Source organism: Dermacentor variabilis, chromosome 11, assembly GCF_050947875.1.
Source record: "Dermacentor variabilis isolate Ectoservices chromosome 11, ASM5094787v1, whole genome shotgun sequence".
NCBI classification, from domain to species: domain Eukaryota; kingdom Metazoa; phylum Arthropoda; class Arachnida; order Ixodida; family Ixodidae; genus Dermacentor; species Dermacentor variabilis.
The window spans coordinates 68742476-68766379 of record NC_134578.1 but is presented as its reverse complement, the minus strand read 5'-3'; the positions used below and the strand labels follow the sequence as shown (position 1 = coordinate 68766379).

Genomic DNA, 23904 nt, shown 5'->3' with positions numbered 1-23904 from the left:
GTACAGCTCGCTAATGTTCGCGCATCACACGTGTACACGCGGACTTCATTTTTCTGCTTCCTATACGGACTTGGTTTATTCTTTCTGACAAGCGCAACTTACAGAGCTGTACGAAATGCAGACGCGGCATTCCTGTGTTGCCCCGTTCACCGCCCCTGTGCTTCGAGTTGTCAATTGACTCCGCCTCGCTCGCACATTCTGGCGGTTTCCTTGTTAGGTCTACATAGCGACCATCCCGGTACGGCGTTGGTCCCGGCTTCGCTCCCCTCGTCCGGTCCACTTCTTCGCCTGACGTCCCATCTGAAGTCGCGGTTCTTTTCCTTTTAAACCAGATGAGAGTTCCCGGTTTTGCTACCCTGCACTGTGGTAGAGGAGAGAGAGAAAGGCAAAGGAAAGACAGGGAGGTTAACCAGAGATTGTTTCCAGTTGGCTACCCTGTACTGGGGGAGGGCCAATGGGATGCGATAGGCGAGAGAGAGAATGATTTTTAAAAAAAGAAAAAAGAACTACACACACGCACGTACACACAAACTGTTTCTGTGGGCACTGTCACGCAGCCCGCAAAGGCGTTCCTAGTGTTATGCGGTGTCACCGTACAGTCCTGCGTCACACAGTGAAGTCACAATCTGTCAGAAAGTCCAGCGCCTTTAGTGTTGTACGGAGGGAACAGAGAAGTAGAGGGAGGGGGAAAGAGAAGGGGGGGTGATGAGATAAAAAAGAAAGATAACGAGGAAGACGTTCCCACTAGAGGAATTTACACAAGCCAGCTATAACGTACAGAGTCCCGTCGCTCACTCACTGTCCATGCCACGCTAAGCACGGTGCGTTTCGTGGTGTCTACGCGAAGATGACAGGAGCCGACGAAGAGGAGCGGCACTTGTCCGAAGCGATTAGGCTCTCGTCGTCTCGTAGACACGACGCACGCGCTGCTTCCTTCGTCTCCTGTCATCCTCTCAAGCCGCGACACTGTCCTGGCCAGAGACATGTCTACAGTGGAGGGACGCTAATCTCTCCTACGTTTCGGATGTCGCTAGTCGACGCTGATGTAGATTCTGGATTCCGCGGCGCGCACCCACTCCGGGGGACTGGCCAATATACCGCGCAGTTGCGAAAATATATTGGGAAAGGGAGAACGTAAGAAAGAAGAAAACAAGATGTTATGATACCTAGCATACAGAATTAGAAGAGATAGCTTCGAGAGAATAATCCAATAAAAATGCCGGAATAAATGAGAAACATAGAAATAAAACAAATGGAATCTCAAATATTGTTAAACCTTTTAGAAAGTGGAAATTCCGAATTTAATGCTTAAATCTCTTCGAGCCTTCAAGGAAATCCTGAATTGCAGCGCTAGCCTCCCCTCCGCTGTGACCGAGAGTCGGAGCGCACAAGGAAAGTAAACTTAAGACAGTTAAATTTAATCCAAGAAGGTGAACCGGCGTCTCTAACGTTCGCTTTCTTAAAATAATGCCGATGACGTAAATGTCGAGTATTTCGCGTTCTATATATATTTTTTTCTTCTTTCGCCATTACCCTCCCCACCAGATGAGCGATTATTCTTTATCAGTCTTATAAGCCCAAGTTATCGTATTAGCACACGCATCAGCTATTGTTATTTTTGTTTTACATCCTTACCGTGCTTCGTCGTGCTCAAAGGGAACAACGTGAATTTCAATTTTTTCTTTCCCTTTTCTATAATTTGCGAGCATGCTTCGTTTCTGCAACTCGTCTGCGTCCTTCGAGCACGAGTTTCCAAAGTTTCCCTGTTTTCGACACAGAATGACCACCAATCACCAATGCAGCATTTCTCCCTGTACTATAATGAAAGCTTCAGTCGCATTTTTGGGTACATCCGGGGCCTGTAGCACTCAACGGATAATATGCTCGCATGTGATACACTGCTACGTAATACTTTAGCCTACGCGTGCATCTGACTGACGTGCCTTACATGTGTACATTTAAAACGGCGTGTCCTAGGTCGGCATCACTACATCGGTATACGTGAAAGAGCGTAGGTTTGGGTGTGTTGGTATTCCATAACATTTAGGTTTTTAGCGCACGAAGAGGGACGAGACACAGTGATACGATGCGGACATAGCGCTGTGTCCGCGTCGTACCACTATCTCTCGTCCCTTTTCGTGCGCTAAAACCTTAAGGTTATCGGTATACAGTAACCGGCTGTCCTGAACCTTCGCTATTAATCCGCGTAGAAAGCCCTACGGTGTAGGGTAGCAAACCGGACACTCGTCTGGTCGACCTCCCTGCCTTTCCTCTCTTTGCTATCTCTCTCTCTCTCTCTCTCTCTCTCTCTCTCTCTCTCTCTCTCCTACGTAGAGCATCCCATCGCCTCCCTGTCCCCAAAGAAAAAATACTGTAGAAATAAACGAAGCTTGGAAGCACATGCACCGCCCGTCATTTGCCGCGCTTCTGAAGACAAAAAACGCCCGCAAATGATGCCATCCGGCGCCTCACACGAGCTCGAAGCGAAGCTCTCGCAAGAGCGAAACGCGGCTCGTTCCTTTTCTGCGGCAGCCGACGCGCCCTACGTACGCCTCGTTGTTCTTGATGGCGAGGGGGGGGGGGGTGTGAAGACAAAAGCCGTTTCCCGTTTTAGCCACGCTCGGGCGATCGTTTTAGTGTCGAACAAGGCACGCGTCTCTGCACGCGGAGCTGTCTAAAGAAGAGCCGCCCGTTCGGTGAAAGTCTTGCAGCAGACGTCTACACATGACGACGTACAAGCGTGCACTGGCCAGTCTTTATTTTCGTTGGTCTTTCTGGCTCTGCGTGGTGAAGTCGGAAGAATGTCGATGTTCGAATTCCTCGGTGCGCCGAAACTTGGCGCCTTTTGTAGGTAAAAAAAAAAAGAAAAGAAAAAGAAAGAACGAAGACGGATACTGTGAACGCGCTAGACTGTGCATTTTGGTGCCCGTTTTCAAAAAAAAAAAAAGCATTGCATACACTGAAACGGTTCGCAAAGACGGATAACCAACCAATCGTGATAATCGACATGTTATCAGCGAAGGGTCGGGCCACTCAGTCACAAACGGGTATTCAAATTCGAAAAATGCTACGCTTTCGGCGACACCGCTGTAACTTTTTTTTTTTTTTTGCCGAAGTTGCATTGGACCCGAAGTGGATCATATGTGCCAAATGAATAATAAGTAACTTTTTATTCGATAACAATTATATTTCGAGCCAGGGCAACTTAAAGAGCGAGGGCTAAACGTATGAGGTACCGCTTGCTTGCCACTGGTATAGTTATAACCATAGGAAACAAACAAACAAAAACTATAAGAAAATCGACGGGCGAGTCTAACCACCGTTACTAATTCAGGTGTGAAAGTTATAAGGAAAATGATATCAAAATGAATGAAAAAACAAATTGGGACGCCTGCTGTTCAAAGGATGTTGCACGTCCTCCGCCATTGCCGTAAGGGGCGCTGGATAACACTCCCAGGATTAGATTCAATGTGCATGCGCAAACACCCGAGAAACTTGACGGAAACGTCATCAAGGTAGCTCAATGCTAAAGCGCCGCGCGCGTAATGGGGGGTATGTGGGTTCGGCTCCCACCTGCGGCGAGTTTTGGTCTCTTTTCATTTCCCTTCTTGTTATAGTTTCGTAATTTCAACATAAACTAGCGCACTTAATTTTCCTTATGCTTCTTCCGGCTTCACCGTATGTTTGATTCATTGTCGCTACCAAAACATTGAACCTTTCGCATCCCGTAGTATTCTGGTTCACTTAAAGACCACGGCAGTGTTCGTGATTTGAATATCGTAACAGCGCTAGCACATGCATCCGCAAAGTAACAAGGACGAGACACAAGCGCTGACTGTCAACTAAATTTTATTGAGGAAGGAAGGAAGGAAGGAAGGAAAAGTGGAGAAGGAAGGCAGGGAGGTTAACCAGTTTTGCCTAACCGGTTTGCTACCCTACACATGGGAGCGGGATGGGGGGGATGAAAGATGGGGAGAAGAGATAGAGGGCACATAACACGGCACACACATCGTTGGTTACAGTCTGTCACTCTTGTGCGGTACGTGACATCACTGTCACAGCCGCTTGTCCAAGCGGCTACCTTATAACGGATACCTTATATAAGGGGAGACTCAGAGGTGAAGGGCAAGGGAGCGATACAATCGGTAAAAAAAATGACATTGCGCATCTATGAACGTACGTGGCGACAATCAGCGAAAACAGACACAGAAAAACAAAAAACGAATCAATAAAAAAATCCAAGGAATACTAACAGACAATCAATCAGTAAGCGGTCGTTTCCAAAAATTGAAGCTCTGCAGGAAAAAAGCGATACAGAGGGGGCGCTTGCGCACTTGCTGCCAAATTTCTTTATGTGGAACGCTTCCAAACTGACGCGCGCCGTCGTGTCGGCACCCTTACCGAGAATCTTTGTCTCTTCCGACCTTACTTTGTTACTTTGTGGATGCATGTGTTAGCGCTGTTACAATATTCAAATCAAGTAGGCACCTACTCGTCCAGAAAGAAGTTTTAATGAGGCAGTGTTCAAGTTACTCCGCCATCAACATCTGCCGCCGAGCTCAGTATAAACCCAGAGCTACTGCCGTGCGTATCACGTTTCCGAAGCTCAGAAAAGCAGAGACCAGCGTTCCTCCGAATCTCCGATGCATTGAAGCAATGAAAAATCGGCTCTAATGAGTGTCCTGGCGACAGAGTCGTTCATGAGCATTCGGGATTCGAATTTTTTTTCTCTCTTTTTTTTTTAGAAGAACCGCTCTTTTCAAAAATTGTTGTGTATGATTGCGTGTACTAACAGCGGTATCTCGTTATCACATTTCTGGTACAGTTAAAGATAAGTCCGAGCATTATTTTATTGCTCAATGCCTGCCTCGCAGCTGGTATGCATGTTATCAATAACGATACAGCACGAATTCGCCATAAATATATCGACCAAACAAACGGTCACCGGCGACGATAACAGCGAGAGAGTTGAAGAGAAACCGGCCCTGGACGGCGGAGACCAACTGAACGGCTTCATCTAAAACCAACCGCATACCATTCTCCTTGACGTTCCCTTTCATCACGCCGTGCAGCATGCATCTTGCCGGGTGCATCATTGTATATTATGAACAAGCTCCGCACGTTTGTTTTGCGTCAGCCCTCCATAAGCCCGAAGGGCTGAGGAATCTGGCCTGTTCTCAAGGAGGCGTACTGAAGGGTAATCACTGTCTGAGCGGCTATTCTGAGCCCGTGGCGTGACCACGTGACAGTAAGAATTGCCAACGAGAGGACCGTGCATGCTGGGATGTATTACCTTCCGTGTACATCGGGCCCGCGATTCCAAAAAATAAATATAAAAACAAAGCATGGGATTTCTTGCACATTCGCATTCCTTCTTCCTGTCGTGTTCATCATCCATCAACTCTATTTCTTTCCTTGCGTTTTGACCCTATCCATGCAAACGGTGGCAGGTCTCGGCGCACTGGTGCAGGTCGATGTTTCTGCCTTTACTGAAAATAAATGATCTCCTTTTGCATGCGAGAGCTTACACGGGCGTCATTGTGTTTGTCTCGCTCACGTAAGCAACCGTTGCCCGCTGCACTCCCTGGTTGCGTGCAACTCTCGTGGCTATAGCTTTGCCTCGTAATAACAAGGCACGTTTACCGAAGCAACGATTCAGACCTAATCAATTTTACGGGTTAACCTTGGGGCTAAAATTCACCCTCGCCTCCGTATTACCGATATTTATTTGTAACTTTAAAGAAACAAATCTGTGTGTTGCAAATGCTTTCTGGACAATGAAATATTCTGGCTCATAGAGTTGAGACATGCGGCGTCCTCTCTCTCTCTTTTTTGTAGGTATTTACGCGGAGTTTCATGGCGCCAGAACGGCTGAGGTAATTATGCGCCAGAAACAAGTAAAATACATGATACAATAACGATAGGAAACAGGTTATTTCGCTAAAACATTTAAAATATTAGGAGGAAATCGAGAGAGCCACGTCGGTTTTAAAGATTGTGAAAGTATTTTGTGCTCTCTAAAAGCCGAAAAACCTCAATACGGTTAACAAGCGTATCCTGACCTAAAATCATGGGGTGAAATGATATACTTTGAGCATACATCTTAGAAAAGCAGGTTTGTCTTTGTGTTTCCCGGGTGGGACTTGTTATAGAACATGATTTACTTTTTTTAATGGGTCTTCTCAGCAATTGAAATTTGGTTGGTCTTGCTTTTTTAAGAACTCAACCAAGTTTGTTTTCTCTTTTAGTGACGCCTTTGTGTGTCAACTCCTTCTGCAGTTAATCTTACTGTCTGGAAACTACCATGTCTCGAAAAGCCGTCTCCTCAGTTCTTACACATTCTGCCAAAGGGCTAGCGCTTTGATTACTGCTGCGAAAGCTTTTGTGCGGACAGGATACATCAGCGAACAGAAGCCGTTTAAATGACAGTGCCTTTCTACCTGTTACCCCGACTTTTCCGTGACGAGTATGTCTGTGTGCTACTGGGTATATATATATATATATATATATATATATATATATATATATATATATATATATATATATATATATATATATATATATATATATATATATATATATATATATAGATATAGCAACGTTGTGTGACGAATCTAGTATAGAAGCGTGATGCCAATAATTAAACACTACGCCCGGATGCCATTCCCCACAACGGCAGGCTTCATAATTAGATCTTAATTTTGGCGAGTAAGACTCCATTACTTAGTCAAAATTTAATTAACACGTCTTCATACGTCGCAATCGGGGTCGGTCGCGAAGGCAGTGCAGTAATATAATTGAAGCACTCTGACGTTCCTCCTTGCTCCCTTCAAGCGAGGTGTGACCTGGTATACAGGGCAGTGAGTAGTTGCATACCACCCAATCAACTCCTTCAATACCACCCCAACTCAACTAAAGAGACACTGTGGTTGGTCGACGACAACTGGAGATGGAATAGCCTTCTAAATTTTTATTTAAGTCTGTCCAAACAGTTTCCAGTTTCCTCTATAGAGTTTCTAGTTATTTTCACGATTCAGAAATTGCTGCAGCAGTCGGCTTTTTACCACCCAGATTGCCATCGCCAGTTCCGGGTGCAAGAACCTCCGACGACGATTAAGCTAACTTGTGTTGTTAATATTATAAACGAGCTCCTTACGCTCAAACGGTAAGGTATAATATTATGTATAGGACCACAGTAGTGAAAGCTTGCACCAACATCTGATGAATGATTGAATATTCAACCGCAAGAATGGACAGTCAGGCGCGTTGGTTCACCATTAGATGAAATCAATGAACCTTCATGAATAAAGTGAGATTATGTATAAAAATCTCTTTCTTGATTTCTTTTTCCTTGTTAAAAAAAGTTAAATGAAGACCGGTAACAATTTAGTCAGTCTAATGAAGCGCATTGATATAACTCATAATATCAGTCATTTTGTGAGCGCAAACTTTCGTGCCGCACAATATCGCACAGTTTATGTACAATTCTGCCAAAGCGTTGCTCTTGAATGCGTGCGAGCGTGCTGTGTATGTACCTTCAAGCAGGAAAGAAAACCCAGATTGCATAAAACCAGCCTGTCTATCTATCCCTGCAAACATGAATATTGCCTCGTTTGACTTGCGCAGCGGCTTTATTCCGCGTCCGTGTCCTTCTCTGAAAAGTGATTGCCTCTGTCAGAGCTTCAAAACTCCGCGTCTCTACTGAGTGCTGTTTGTATGTTCGCCCCTTTATTTTTTTTTCTCTTCTTCCAGGGCAAAGGAACGCAGTCGGGCCACAGAACTCTGCTGTATGGTCACGCCGTGCTCTTGAGGCACCAGAATAGCAACATGGTAGGTGCACGGAAAAAGCCCCCCTTCCATTTTACAGAGTTTAGAGTGACGTTGCGTTACAACGGGTTTTACTTGAACCATTGTCTCCGGCTGCTTTGCAAAGTTTCTCCATGACCCAGTTTGTTGGAGAGAAATCTCATTTCCTCGAACTTTCGGGAAGTGTGCCATAGATCTATTTTTGACCGTGTTGTGTCATTTTTGCTTTATCCGTACGCGTGCGGGATTAGAGCGCTGTCTGAACGTCTGTTCAAAGGGACATTGCAATTTCCAGGTCTTTGGTGAAAGCAGCGTGAGGACTACGTATTTTTTTTTCTTTCTTAAGAACTATTAATTGGTAGAAGAGCGCTTCATTTTAAGCTGACTACAACATAAATGGCTGAGTAACTGTGTGCTTTAACATTTAACATCCTCGTATTATTTATGATTTGTATTTCCCCGCAATCATATGTTAATAGGCTGTCTGCCAGGCGGTTGTGAGTAAAATCTGGAATTAAGGCTACTGCGCTAGTTACAGAGCAAGTTCACTCCTTTAGAGCAGTAGACAGCCCATACTTTCCTCGCGCACAATGTTACTGTGTTTATTGGTTGCTACTGCTTAACAACTAAAATTTTTTTTCGCCCCATTTCTTGCACACAGTACCTGGCTTGTCTTTCGAGCAGCTCATACAACGACAAACTTGCGTTCGATGTCGGCTTACAAGATCACTGTCAAGGTAAGCTTGCAGGACCTTTCGAGATAATGTTGCCGCTTAGAAGAACAAAAACGCACAAAGCTTGAGCCTACTTGCGTAATCTGCGGCAGCATCTCCCACTTCACGTATCGTGGAAAACATGAAATAGACATCGCGGCCTAAGTCGGTTTTGTATGTGCCTCCTTTTTATGCCTTTCGCGTGCTTGGTTGTTTCCACGCGGGAAGCAAGACAAATTTGGGAAAGCGACAAGACCTCCACCAACAGCAAACGGATATACAAAGAGGATAGCACAATATTACGACAAACACATGGTTGTAAATGAAAGTTAAAGCTAGTCGCCTGGGAAAAAAGTAAGGTCAGAACTCGCTTTTCAACCGTTCTTTTGCTAAAGCGTAACTATCTATCGCCTGGAGCGAAAAATTCTGATCCCCACCTTAAAATTTCGACATACGATAGCTCTGAAAAGATGCCTTAAGTAAAAATCAGCGGCACTCGTAACAAAACGTTGGTCAGATCAGTTTCTGGCTATTTTCGTGAAAATTTAAACGTTTACGTCTCCTAGCCCCTAAGAAAACGAAGGGACAGTATAGAAAGCTTAGACAAAGGTCTCACTTCCAACACTCGTTTTTTCCCTAGAGAAGTGATATCGTACGTATGTATGAATATATGTATATATGTGTAGTAGGTTGAGCAAGGACATTAGTACAAGTTGATGAATCCTGAGTTTCATGACAGGCGCCAACTAACAAACATATCCGGAAAACGACATTTCCGATAATAATCAACATGCCCACGCTTAACGGCTTTGCGCCGTTTATGTCGCGCTCTAAAAGCTTGCTTAGCCAACCAGCACTCGCTTCGATCGTTGGGAACAGCAGTTTGCATAATCGCACGCGAATTCAACGCTCTTTTTAACGGCACTCGTTTTATGGCAGCCCGTGAAATTCTTCCAAGCTTATCTCAGAAAACTGCTGCAACTGCCTCCTCGTAAAGATCATGCAGTACTCACACACAGCTAACGTGGCACGCGACCGTTCGACGTGGCCTGTGGAGTTTCACAACACATTTCTCGTTTATATATGAAAAAAAAAAACAGCAGCAACCGCCCGATCAATGTCACGTCCTTCCAAATGAGTCCCGCTGTAGGAGGGCTTCAGGCATTGAGTTTCTTGAACAATGAACCTGGTTGCGCTGCTCTTTTTCCAGGCACGTGTTTAAGCTCCCCACTAGGAGCTGTCGCGCGGATCTCTTGCAATGCGGCACTTCTGTATCGTGCGCGTGTGTGCGTCTGACGCAGTCGAGCCGTAGTTGAGCGAGCCGGTACTTAGACATGCGAGAGAAAAATGAACTGGTTGTGACGGAAATCCCACTAATGGCCTCCCTCGTTCCTCTGCGCAATGTCGTCGTTATGTTCACAGAGGCCCGTTAGGCGTGCACTCCGAGCAAACGATTCTCCTAGACTCATTGTGTCGCTCTCTCGCTTGGATGAACGCATTTGAAGCTCGCGAATTCATGAACTCAGTCCAATTTGCTGGCAATGTCAACATATCCTTTCTTTCTTTCAGTATCGTTGTTTCTTTCTTTCGCACATTTTTTGTTCCTCTTTCTTCTTTCTTGGTAAGTTACTGGTGAGGTTCTTTCAATTGTAGTGTAATGAGCACTGAATATTTTTGCACCACTTTAGCACTTGCAGGATTGTGTAGCAAAAAAAAAGTAGAAATGATAGTGTAAAGTTTATGTTTGAGCACGGGAATGAAATCCTGAACGCGGTGAGAAGCAAAAAAAAAGCATTTTGTTGCGTCTTGACGAGCACTTGCGGTAAACTTGCGTGCACACTTCTGTTCGCACGTAGCTTCAAAGCAAGAAAATGCGCAACAGTGTTGTGACGTGGAACTACGTCATTTCCGCTCCCAGTTGCAAGTGTTTCCCCGGTTGAATCGTTTCGCGTACAGACTAGGTTACCTCATGATCGGTGTTGACACTTTAATAAATTCTTAGTGCATTATTTTACCGCAATGCCCCCGAATACCCATCAGCAATTACAAAATTGCCACGCAATTGTGCACCCCCAAATGCTGAAAAAGCTTGGGTCTCGGGTCGCATAATGATGTATGCAACGTTTCTGTTTCCATTTCCGATCACCCATTGCGTTGAGTTCTACATATAGATCACCACTATAGTAAAATAGTTTGCAGCTTAATGAATTTCTCGGTTACAATTAAAAAAGATCTCCTTGGTCTCTATCTTATCAGTGCGTCGATAAATGACTTAACGAAGCGCCTAATGGCTCACTGCACCCGCGAGCTGCAGGATGCTTTCTGGTCTTTGCGTACTGGAGCATTGTTCCTCTGCAAAGGAACACGTAAGCGTCGCCATCGCTGTGTCGCTGTCATACAATCTGCAAGGAATCGCGCAACAATCTATACGTGGCTGTGTTGAGCACGTTCGACCTGTGACATCGGACTCTGCTAAGATAGCGCTTCAGTCAGTGCATTAGCAAGCAAACGTGCATGCATACTATCAGCGTCATCGCACGCGAGGACGCCAGGGCCGCGCACCTGTCACAATCGCTAGCGGTTGTGGTAATCCGAAACTAAACTCGGCTATTTACGGCTCCTCTTTCTCCTTGTGCTTGTTTTGCCGCAGCATTTGCAGTATTTGCTATATTGCACCCATCTTCGACGCTTATGCAGCACGATAACGGACGGCGATGATGAAGAATGCATGTAACACTGAAGCGGCGTCGGCGCAAGTCAAGCACAAAACGAGATAAAACCAAGCATTGTTCCGAACTGTTCTAACGTTGATGTATATTTACTGTGGACAAATCGAGCAAATGGCAGTAGGATACCCTCCGGCTATGTTAAGAATAGCAGGCTCGCAATGATGTTTCCCCGAGTACATAGCCGGTGAGCGAACGCCGCGGCGACTGGGATGATTGTTTCTTTTTGGCGCGTACTGATACTGTATTCACGTTCACTGCTCACCCACAGCCGTGCACAGGGTTCCGTGGCGGTTACGTGAGCGCGAATTTCTTGAGTGCTCATTAAATTCCGGGACGAGCGTGCTGTAGTACTCGCAGAAGACTGTAGCTCAGGTGCTAAACTCACGCTTGCAAGTGATGTGGTGCTCTTGCTTTCCGGTACGCCGACGCTCCGTTTCCTAAATGCTGGGCGTTTTCTTTCATGCACCCTGCTCCGCCCCCCCTCCTCCTCCCACACACACCAGGCGAGGCGTGCTGGTGGACCATTCACCCGGCCTCCAAGCAGAGGTCCGAAGGAGAGAAGGTCCGCGTCGGAGACGACCTCATCCTCGTCAGCGTAGCCACCGAACGATACCTGGTGAGCATCCGTATTAGCACGAGCTGCTTTGCTTCCTTTAGTTGCTGCAGAGCGTCCTGACGTACGTTTATATTACTTGCATTTAGTTATTGTTTTGTCTGTCCATTAGCCTCAACAAGGCGGTTCCATGCGCCACTGTTGAGGCAAACGAGCTCAAGAATTTCTTTCGTGATCTGTCCGCCATGACAAATCGAACCATTACGTTGAAAGTCATCTGGGCGGTAAACATACAGTCATCCTCCCTGCGCTGATATTTTTACTAATAACGTAAGGCCGGTGATGTATTCTTTAGTACGGTAACGATATCTTGTTGTCATATCTAAAACATATATTGCAGCGCAAGTTATAGCGAGACCGAAGGACCATTATAGAAAGGAGCGACAGACACTTACATTTTGATGGCACCAGATCATAAGAAGATAGTTCTCAGGCGCTGTATGTATACCGGGTCGGTTCAATATAAGACTTCTGTACGGAGATGTCGCAAAAGAGCCAACCCGATGTAATGAAAATTATTATATGTGGAGGCGCCGCAATGGGCGTCTCTCATTAACAGAATATTTATGAAACTTTGGACTCCATCATCTAATATTTCATCTGGAGGTTCCTCAAAGCTGCTCGTAGCAGCTTGCTTTTACGGAAAGAATAATTCAAGTGACAAAAATTAATTTTTCGTGCTTGCCTAAAATCTGCCTTAAACTGCATGGTGTGCTTGTAGTATGCGTATTCATATTCTCGAAAGTATGTAGGCGTTCTGCCCCGTACAAGCCTGCTCCTCTCTTACCCTTTCTTCTTCAATGTACATGCGTTTGGAAACATAATAATAATAATAATAATAATAATAATAATAATAATAATAATAATAATTCTTATTAATATTTAACTTCATGGTGCAGTTGCTACTGCTCAACGGATAAAAGAACGCGGTGAATTGTTGCCGTACAGTTTTGGCTCGGGCAGTGTACGCCCCACCGTGGGAAGTTCGAGGCATGAAAAGCATGCGGAACTGCCCAGCGCTTCAGTAATTATTCGTCCGCTTTTTTGTGCACTGCATACACCAAACATCAACTGGTCTTGTATAACAGCCTGAAGCAGACGACGCAAGTGTTATGTTCCATTGAAGATTCATATGTCATGTATAAAACGGTCTCAAACATTCTTATGTAAAATGTTATCATCGAACGCAATTTAACTCTCTGATTTGGTGGCCGAGTAAGTGGTTACGAAAAGCTACATTTTACACGGTTTTAAATGCCTGCAGCACACGGCCAAGGAAGGCGACGACACGATCGTGAACGCCAGCTTTCATCTCACGCACTGGTCAGTGGCACCATTCGGGACGGGCACCAGCAGAACGAAGAACGTTGGTGAGTACTACTCCGCTCCACAGGCAACTGCCATACTTTATTGAGCGTAGGTGTCTCGCCATCTGAGCAGCCTTCTACGCCAATTACGTTATACGTGAAAGTTTGTAAAACATCCGTAGGCTAATCTAAAGACGCGAATTTGTTTATTGCGTATTCTGTTGACCTTAAAGCGTGCGTCGGGTTAGTTTTCTTTCAAAAGTGGTTCGTTAGGGGCTATACGCTAACTTAATAACGGACAAGTTATTGTCTAACGCTAAGAGTGGCACTAACAGCTTTGAAATCACAATAACAGCTTTGAGTACTTTGAAATTAAGGATTGCTGCATTTATACTGATAAGTCACTTGGGCTTCCCAATGAAAATTTTATTTTTATGTGTATGAAGTAGCGGGTTTGCTTATTTTTTATATTGAGTGCGATAAAGCACCGTCCCGTGTGTGGAACTTGTTAGCTGTCTTGAATATGAACACCTGTCTCGATTTTGGCAATCTGGAGCATGATCTAAGGAAGAAGCATAAGTTCGGGAATACTGGGCAGTCAGAGATCTGGGCCCGCTTTCACAAACTGTATAGTCTCACTGTATAACTGTTTCTGAAGAGCCAATTCCAGCCAGTCTTTATTCTGTCCGTATCATTATCGAAGGTGACCGGCCACTAGCCAAGGCCACTTACGCGCGAAAATCTTTAACGATTCGGCCGCAGCTATTTGCCCTCCAGCACAAGAGGAAATTTGTGAAGAACTGAAAGGATGCCCAATCTCTTTTCTTGTTTTTCTTTTTTGTGGTCTTGTTTACTCTCCAGGTTATGTATTCGGCGGCGAAGTGCTAAGGTTCTTTCACGGCGGTGACGAGTGCCTCACCATACCGCCCAACTGGAGTCAGGAGGCTGGTCAAAAGTAGGTGCTCACTTTTGGTGAATTCTCTTCCCCCAGACGGGCAACCAAACCTGTGCATTTTGCCTCAAAGCAGTAAAAACTGCACAGCACGGCTGTATGATAGGGAAGAAATGTTATATAGGCGAAAACTATATAAATAAAGCTGGAATGTATCTTTATTCAAAATACTGACACTTTTCATGCAGTTGAATTTTAAGCTTTAGAACCTCCCGCTTAGGTTTGGCACTAAGTCATCTACAACATTTTTTTTCATGTTTAGCATTTTTTAGTAGTTGCCATTGTTTATAGCTCCAATTTAGAAGTGAAATTGGGCAGCAGAAGACACATGGCTTCCTACCTTTCCACCTGATCCCTTAGCTAAAAATATTTCTCTATTTTTTACGCAAGGGGTGTGTACCATGATAATTACAGCTTCGGTCCCTTGGTGGTCGTTGTTTAGGGATAAATGCGTTCTTTAAGAAGTCAACACCGATGAGAAGAACAAGTTCTTACGGAACTTCTTTCCCCTTCAGCTTCTGTGCTTATCTCATTGTAGCGTTTGAAATCATATCAAATCAGTTTAGATCTTTACTTCACGTTGCGCGTGCAGATGCCAGAAGCAGGGAACTGATATCAATACAACTGATCAACTGTCGTTCTACTGCTTTTCGTGATGCAGTTTGTGTGGTTACAGCTCTGATTTGTTAGATAAAGCGTTTCCCTATATTTCGCAATCGTGAGGGCCCTTTTCCCCGTTTGATCGGCGACGCGATAAGCTGAGTTCACGGAGACATGCATGTATCCCCATGAGCTCGGCTGCCTACAGTGATCTCTCCTATGTAACTTAACTCTCTCTCCCTCTTGCTCTTTCTTTATTGTTTTTTTATCTCCTAGCATTATTGTCTATGAAGGCGGTGCAGTCCTGAATCAAGCTCGTTCTCTATGGAGGCTCGAGTTAGTGCGAACAAAGTGAGTATTTTTCTGCATTCTGCTCCACTGCTCTGTAACATCGGAACACTGCCCAGCAGCGCCGATATTGCGGCCCTATACGCCTTCCTTGCACTTAAACAAACAAAGTCAGCGATATTCCCTCGCGTATGGCCCGCGCCTGCATAGTAATAACCCTGTGTACCGACGGTAAGGCGGCCCTAATGACCGTGGCAGTGATTAATCTGCAGCCGCGTCTGAATTACCTTCCTTGGCTGCGCCAGTCCTCGAGCGCCGACACACTGCCATGGCGAACGGTTATGGTGTCGTAACTTAATGAAGGTTTGGGTAATGGTCTATGCATAGCATCGCTTGCAGGTGTCTCGCTCTTGGCACTAGTATAACACTAGCCAGGAGGGGCTTAAGTGTTCGTGTAACGATCTATTACACTGCATTCGCCTCGTGGCGCATACACCCGCGCTCTCAGCGCGCTGTCGTTTTCGCACGCTATACGTTTCATCGGTGAAATATGATCAAGTTGCTCTGTGTCTTATCCCCGCGCTTAGGCACTTCGACACACGACCGTATATACGCGGGTGTTCTGTCTAAGAGTGTTCCCGCCTATCTATATTGTTCTTTTGTTCTTATTTTTTTTTAATTGAGGTTCTCTGTTCACAAATGCATTGAGCAATGTTGTTCAGAAGAACCCAAGTTTTACAAACATTGCCCCCCATGCAGTTATGCCGTCAGAGCATTCGCCAAGGAACAAACAATATGTGAATAGGGCCCGATTCACCAAACGCTCGTACGCTGACATTGTTCGTAAGACAAAACTTCAGCCAAAGCTGATGCTGTAAATATTATTAGCAAAGGCGGCCAGCCAGTGGCAAAGACAACTTATCAATGGAGAGCTTATGGAACTCAACCTCGCATGTTTATTTAATAAATAAACCGATTAGCACCTTTTGGCCACTAATATAACAACGCTGTATAGCTGTTTTCTTTTTTTGCTCCATAAGTTCAGTGGGTTATTATATCCCTCCTATTCTCGAAGTACAAAGAAACGCGACATATATCGCTCTTTCTTTTCTTGTTGTTCTCGTTGAAGCTTATGCTGCCAACTAAAATCATAAAACTGTAATTTGTTGCTTTTAAGTGAATCCTTCACTGCACCCACCATCTGAATTCGGGTAATGGAGCTGGCAACTTGCGTTATCGCGCATGGGGTCAGGAAATATATTATGCGCAGCCACGCAGGCGCTTTGCCAAGACAGCTGCAAAAGAACGCGATATGTCACAGAAGTACAGGATACAGCGGCGAAAGTGGCTACAGGGTTATTTCTTTCACGCTGTCTTTTCACCACGAAGTCCAAACAAGCTTTACCACAACATGCTTTACCTGCCATGGCAGGTAAAGCATAATGGTCTTCGAAGTTCGAAAGTATTGGTTGAAATTCGGTCTAAAGCCAAACGATGCGGCGCGGATTCGTGTGATACTGACAACAGCGCACTCGGCAATTGTCGTAGTAGTAACATGGCATGGAATCTGGCATGAAGCGGCTTTGATGCCGGAAACTTCCAGCCCCAGCGCACGCTTGCTTGTGCGATTCAGCGGAATGCGTTGGCATAGAAACTAGTTTAAGTTCTGAAATATGAACGAAAACATCGAGTCAGTAACTGTTTGAGTACTCATCATCGACGCACCGAATGGGCACTTTAATAAATGAGGACGGTGCGAAGAAAGGTTTTTCATGGTGACCACAGACTTTTTTTGTTAGAAACGTTCGCAGAAGTTTTAAGGAAGTCATAGTTTTGCTCGATAGGCGAAGCAGTGACAGCAGTAACGAGGCACTAAATTATTACGCGAAGTAAAACCAGTAGAAATGTGAGCAGCATAGGTTGGATCACATATTTGCATACTTGCTATATAAGAGTGTTGTTACGCGTTCAAAGACACGCATTAACACAGTTCATTCGATGATCGCGAGCACTCGGGGTTACAACGCTGGCTCGATGAGAAACACCGATACGAGAGAGCGCACGGGCTTGTTCCAAAGCACGTTCCACATAGTCGTGCAGTCCCTGCAAAAACACGGCAGGTCGCTTGATCTCCCACTCTCGAGTGCGAATATTGAGTGCGCGCCCATCAAGGCACAAGCCGACTCGCCTTGCCCACTCGCCCGAGGTGTCACGCTCCCACGCTCGCTCTCGCACCCGCAGCATATCACGTGACCTAGACTACGGGGGTGCGCGGTCCAGGCGGGTCGCGCATGCGCCGTCGCAACCTGGGCAGCGCGGCTATCGCGCGTGCCTCGAATGTCCGCCACGTGTTGTTGTCGCAAACGAAACACGTCTTAACATTTGTCAGGTGTTTAACAACGCTGTTTGACAATGCAACGTGTTCGCTTTCCGTTGCAGGTGGGCGGGCGGCTTCGTGAACTGGGGCTACCCGCTCCGCATCCACCACATCACGACGGGCCAATACCTGGCCTTCGGCGAGAACCGAGAGGTTTGCCTCGTGCCGCGAGAGCGCGCCACCGTCGCGGCGACGGCGTTCTGTCTCAGGCAGACCAAGGTAAGAGTTTCGCGAAATGGTAGAGCCCTCGATTCGTCGCAGGCTAGTAGCCCATTTGCTCAAAAAAAAAGAAAACTGAACCCATGCCACGCGAATCAACAGAATGAAAGCGCAGAAACAACGCACACGGTGACGTGTATGCGTCGTTTGTTTTTTGTTCCTTCCCTGTGTATTCACGCTGCTGATGTTCAGTTGTCCTCGAGTGACGTGGGAAAGTTAAATATGACTTCCAGATCTGTCACGTGCCATTTAGTTCCACGCTGCAGGCGACTGAAAAGTGACATTCGTTCGTGGTAGCGGTGGAAATGGGCAAATGAAAAAATCAAAAGCCAAAGTCTCGCGGCGATAATTCTGTGGCATTGTCGCATTTGACTAGGCATTCCTTGAAGATATTACTAAACGGCGTGAATAAACTTAGGTCTTCTCAGTATTACGAAACCGATGCATCGCTGCGATATATCGAGGTCACGCTTGATCAAAGGAGGTATTCAGCAAAATTTGGCTATGTAACGTGGTACACGGGGTTCAAAATGGGAAGACGTCATACAGACTGCCAGCATCGCCCCTTTTCCTCTGTCTTGACCTTGCGTAGAATTTCTTGCATGCTTCCTATTCTATTCAATTTATGGATATGAAATGAAGTTATAAAGTTAGACCAGCATTCAAAAATACTGTCATGCTCCACGTGGACAGACAGACAGACATCCCAACAATTTCAAGCGGGCTGTAGCTGGTGTTTGCGGTACTGTTCTACCCAAAATGTTTTCCTCGTTTTGTTCTAAAATAATAATTTCAGAATTTCGTATTTTCAAACCACTTACCGTGTAAATCGAACTTCAGTGTTACTTTAAATGATATTTAAATATGATATTCATTGAAATGATAATTTAAATATATATTGGCTCACCCAACTGTAGTTGACGCCTATAGGTAACGCGAAGCATTCATGACTTGTAGCGAACGATTGTATGAATAATGTATATGCTGTGTAGCGAATGGCTATGTACAGATTATGGACTGTAGTGGTTATACTTATAGGTGAGTAAGACTGGGAATGGCAACCTGACGAGATATTAAGATTGAAAGCCGACTAAAACCTACCTGTGCATACGCAGCCGCCTGAGGTGTGCAACATCGTTTTAGAGGGGCACATCAGTTCTGCAAAAGCCTGCAAAGTGAAGGAAAGTATACGAAATGGAGAAGTTGTCATCCACACGACTGCATAGCACGAAGCTACAAAGAAAACCCTTACGGGTTTATCGGAAAAGTAGCTTCCCGGTTGAAGGAAAATTTTTTCTTGTGCGGGAACCACAACCCCGGACATTTTCCCCCTTCCCCTTTTCTCTTTCTCCCTTTCATAATATTAGAGTGCGCTGTCATCGGGAGTGGTCCACGAAAACGGCGAACTATGCCACCGGCCTCTCGCCCGTGCAAATAGGCTGGAGGCGGAGAAACTTAGCATTAGTAAATTAGTAAAAAGCATTAGTAAACTATTTTCTGCCACGAAGGGTTACCGTGTGACGCTGCGAAGTGTTGCCGGCTAGTCTGACAGCTGCAACGCGTTGCCGTGTTCAGAGAAGCGTTACCGTCTATAGTTAACGCGTAGTTCACTTGTACAGCGAGACATTCATAAAAAGCCGGCGCACTTGTACCGAGAGATAAGATTCGGGGCCCGCGCTCGCCACTATGGCCGTGATTTGTGTGTTGCTTGCCTATCTGGGCACAAGTTCCTCCAATAGCGCGATATTCTTAGCTCACACTTATGGTGGTACTTACCGCGTTTCGCCATCATTTCAACGTGCAAGCATCGTCTAGCGAGAAAGAACGTGATACACCTTGCCTAATTTTTTTTTAACGAATTGCATCACCGCGTTTTGGAGACTGAAGTACGCTGTAGTGCGTCGTTCGGCACTGCCAATCAGCTGCCATCATTTATTCCGCTAATCTTGAAACTCCCACTCAAAGGAATTGCATTATGGGGAGAGGCATTAATTTCTCGCTCTGTCCACTGCATTTTTCTCCCTTATCAGGACGACAAGAAGATCGTTCTGGACGAAAAAGAGGAAGAAGTTCTTGGATCACCCCTTATCAAATATGGCGACACTACGGTGTTTCTGCAGCATCTCGAGACGGGACTCTGGCTATCGTACAAGGTGATAAAACTTTTGAAAGGGAAGCTTCACTTTTGAGTTTTCTATAATTGGCGCTCTTTGGTTGCCTCCATTGTAACCTAGTGGCTGATTCCTTTGTGTGTTTTCGTTTTTTTCAGACGTATGAAACTAAAAAGCGAGGAGTTGGAAAAGTGGAGGAAAAACAGGTGAGCTTTGCAAACTTTTCACATGAAGTGAATGTTTCTCTTTATTCATGCGTAGTTCAGTACCAATTCTGTGTGCATTACCAAGAAAAGGTTTCTTGGAGTCTAGCTTATTCCTGATTGTGTTTACAGCTTCGTGATATCTCTCCTAGGCAATACACCTAAAATTTACTACCAAGACTGTGAAAACAGAGACGGAAACCATCACGATTTAGATTGACCAGCTCATCAATGTGACCTTTATGTTATGGTGCGTGCGAAGGCTTCGCACGTCGGAGTGGGCAAAGGCTCGAAATAACTCAACAGACATGAACAATGTTTAGAAGGTATTCCTCACAGGCATAACAGTGGAGCCAGCTTTGTCATACAAATACCTTTCTGCACCTTTCTAGCATATACATGTACTCTTTGTCGGAATGAAAAAAAAAGGTTTGGACACTTGAACATTCACAAGGTCTGCCTCCACCTAAAAAAAGGAACTACGTAATTAGTTCACATCGGCGCCAACAATACGTAAAAGAGGAAAGGTCATGCGTAGGGATCCGAAGCTCATATTCAAGTGCTAGGAATGTATTGGAAGGCGCAGTAAACATCTTTACGGCTTAACGTAGAACCTCTTCTTTTGTTCTACATTCTCGTTTTTATAACCTCAGCTGGACCAACACAGATTCATTACAGAAGTTGCACTGAACGCAGGTCCCGCCACAGTAGTTTAGTGGTTAGGGCATTTGTATGCTCAGTACGTGGTCGGCGGATTCGTTTCCTGGCGATGCGACCGTATTTGGACGAGGACGAACTGCAACAACCGTCGTCTGCATAGATTTAAGTGTACGTTAAAAAGGCCCAGCTGAACTGACCGAACTTGGAGCACCTTACTGTTTATAAAAAGTTTATTTACAATATGTACAAAATTTTGCGATAGTAAACGCATGTATACAAGGCAATGTACACAGATTATGCAATTGTACACTCGTACATTAGGCAGACACTGTGGAGATACGAATATCAGGAACATTACATACCTTTTTACGGGAGGAAGAGTAATTATATTTAAACAGCTTCCTAATGGTTGAGCCAACGCGCGCCGAAGAGCGTTAGTCCCAAATATACCTCGCCGTCTTTCAGACCAGAATCCAAGTCCTCTTCCAACATTACACACTGTTACAATTCATTGCAGAAAAAAAAATGGCATTTCAAAGGAGCACAGAAAGAATTAAAGAGAACGGCGTTTATCGCCACTGTGTGCCAAAAGCTAGATTAACTCGCCCATTTTGTACCCTTCCTGCATCCCTCGCAGTTTCTTTTCGTTTTATTCTCGCGAAAGCGTCAAATGGCACATTGATCGAGAAAGCCAACGTCTGTCATCTGCAGCAGCGAAACTGGACCTAAACTCGCTTTCCCATTGACTACGACGCCAGGTCACGAGCGCGCCTTGACGCAGCCGAGCGGGCGAAAGGGCACACCTGCTGCACCACAGCACGCCAGGTGTCACGTGAGGCGCGAGTGCATCGCCGCGTCGCCGCGTTACCCTCGCTCTCGCTCTCGGGCTGGGCGCTCCTTGAGCGAGCCAGTCGTTGGCAGAACGGGTGAAAGGGAACAACTGCTGTTGCGATAGCGCGCCAGGTGTTGCGTGAGGGGTGAGGGCATCGCCGCGTGGGCGGCATTCGGCGTTGGCACCACGGGCTACTGCTGCTTGCTGGCGAAGGCAGCACGTACCGCTATGGTACATTAGTCGCAGCGCAAAAATCGAAGGACCCCTCGCTCAGCGCCGTTCAATTGGACATTAACGCTTTCGCATTCACAGCTCATAAGAAGTGCTAAGTTGGCATCACATTTTTTTTTATTTCGTCAGTTGCAATAAGCAGAAGTCCAGTGTTGTATTAATCAACGTCGCCATGAGTTCAGGCCTACTTTGGCTGCGCTTGACCTCCGGTTAGTTTTCTAGGGATTTACGGATTTCCGAACTCACTGCATGCCACAGCGACGATGCGCGCACATGCAGTCTGTGCCTTTTAACCGCACAACTTTGCAGTTGCCGCAGCGTAGTATTGCTGAACAACTGCATCCCCAAGCAGCACCGTCGTGCTCTCGCCTTATCATGTTTTTATGGAGGAGTCCCTGTACGATGTTGTGTTTTGGCTGCGCGCAGGCCATCATGTCCGAAGAAGGCAAGATGGACGACGGCCTCGAGTTCAGCCGCGCCCAGGTGGAGGAATCCCGCACTGCGCGCGTCATCCGTAAATGCGGATCACTCTTCAACAAGTTCATCGTGTAAGTGCACACGAAGTAGCGCTAGCTCATCTAGACGAAGAAATCGTTGTGAAAGGATTCTGTACACCATTTCATGCATAGCAGGCAATGTTACCATAGCTACACTCGGTGACAACATCAGAATAAAATTATATGTGTACGCTCTCCAACTCGAACATAATTTGCATAGAAGCGACAGCCAATTAGGTTCTTTCATTTTCGTGACGCGAGGTTGTGTTGCGCGTTTATTACGGATTTCTTTCTCCGTATTGTCCCGTCATTGTGTCACTGGTTTCGGCAAGAAACCTGAACGACCTGGGCAAATTTTGTGGCTGATCCTGATAACAGCGCTCAGCCAGATACATCTTAGCCTGAAAAAGCGAGTTTTATTCTTCAATTATCCTAGCCCTTGCATTATTAGAGCAAATTCATTAAGCTTTGAGTGCACTCTAACCGGCTCGGCTTTCTTTCAGAGGTGAAGGGCAAGTGCACAGTGTTTTTGTTGGTGGAGCTTGTTTATATTTTTAAGTTGTCCCAAACTATGCAGAGAGAGTCCTCACTGCTCGCATTCACGACAAGAACGTGGTGCGGCATGTATCAAAAAGAAACGTATGGTTATTCATCATGCAATTCGGTGTAGCGTGAAGTGTATGGCATTTTCTGCACGAGCCTACTTTTTGTTCTCCTTTCTTGGCTCGCTTATATTGAGGGAAGCCATTACCTCCTCTCTTTCAGAAACCTGGACGCCATGCAAAGTGGTGCCGGTAGGCAGGAGTCTGCCATGAGCACCATCGACCAGGACGAGATGATCATGTGCTTCGAGGACCTCATCAACTACTTCGTCCAGCCGGAAGACGACATCGGTCGGTGTTACAAGTCTGACTACCCTAGACCACAACACGAAGCAGGATAATGCTTATGCATATGGGGAATTCGTCAGAAGTGTCTGTACTCGGTTTCATGCATAGCCTAATACGCTACGAAAGTGGGGAGACTTCTCTAGCTGCTCGCAATCGTGGCCAAGAATTTCTGTGTCACATATGAAAGCAAAATTTAGGTATGTGTCATGTAGTTCGATGTGACATTAAGTTTTTTGTTTTAATGTTGACAAATATGACGTATTTGTGACATAGAAGACATTGTAAATATGAACATGCTTAGCACCGAACAAGCAGAGTGACTCTTTTCTGCCGCCAGCACTCACACTGAACCTTTTGTGCTCGCGACAAAAATATAGTACGTGCACAAAATTGCATAAACAATGTGTAATTTGAAATTAACTTACACAAGTTAACGTTATACAAGTATTAGTTGTAATATATGAAGTAATGCTTCCGTACAATGCGTCGCGGATCAAAAAGAACCACTATAAGAACATGCTCAGTGATACCCATATGATCTCACTACTTTCCTAGCGTTCCACGGCGTTGCCTGCTACGCATGGAACGCTGTATAGAGACTTTAGACATCATGTATCAGTTTATGCTACAATCCAAAATATGTCGTGGCAGAAAGCTGTAGCTCTTTTTCATTTGCAAAATGTTAGTGTCTCTGCAGTCATTTGATCCAATGAAATTCTGAGATAAGTAAATATGTCTACAAGTTTTCTATTCTCTAGACGAAAATACGCACTGATCTCTAATTTCTTGCATTCTCGTGAACCACTTTAGCGAATGAAGCTGCTTGCACGAATACTACAAGTGTATTGCTTTGGGAAGACAAACAAATCCGCCAAG

The 23904-nt window shown here is 45.4% G+C and overlaps 1 protein-coding gene across 2 annotated transcripts in view; it reads left to right on the top strand.

Annotated features, from left to right (window-relative positions):
• RyR (Ryanodine receptor) overlaps positions 1 to 23904 on the top strand; it is a 313565-nt gene that overhangs the window by 88427 nt on the left and 201234 nt on the right. For both annotated transcript variants that reach the window (XM_075673606.1, XM_075673605.1), the window contains exons 4-14: positions 7753 to 7830; positions 8468 to 8543; positions 11752 to 11864; positions 13126 to 13231; positions 14030 to 14123; positions 14997 to 15071; positions 17448 to 17604; positions 19635 to 19757; positions 19874 to 19921; positions 22068 to 22189; positions 22904 to 23031. In XM_075673606.1, the coding sequence (XP_075529721.1) occupies positions 7753 to 7830; positions 8468 to 8543; positions 11752 to 11864; positions 13126 to 13231; positions 14030 to 14123; positions 14997 to 15071; positions 17448 to 17604; positions 19635 to 19757; positions 19874 to 19921; positions 22068 to 22189; positions 22904 to 23031 (1120 nt within the window). The remainder of the gene's footprint in view (positions 1 to 7752; positions 7831 to 8467; positions 8544 to 11751; positions 11865 to 13125; positions 13232 to 14029; positions 14124 to 14996; positions 15072 to 17447; positions 17605 to 19634; positions 19758 to 19873; positions 19922 to 22067; positions 22190 to 22903; positions 23032 to 23904) is intronic.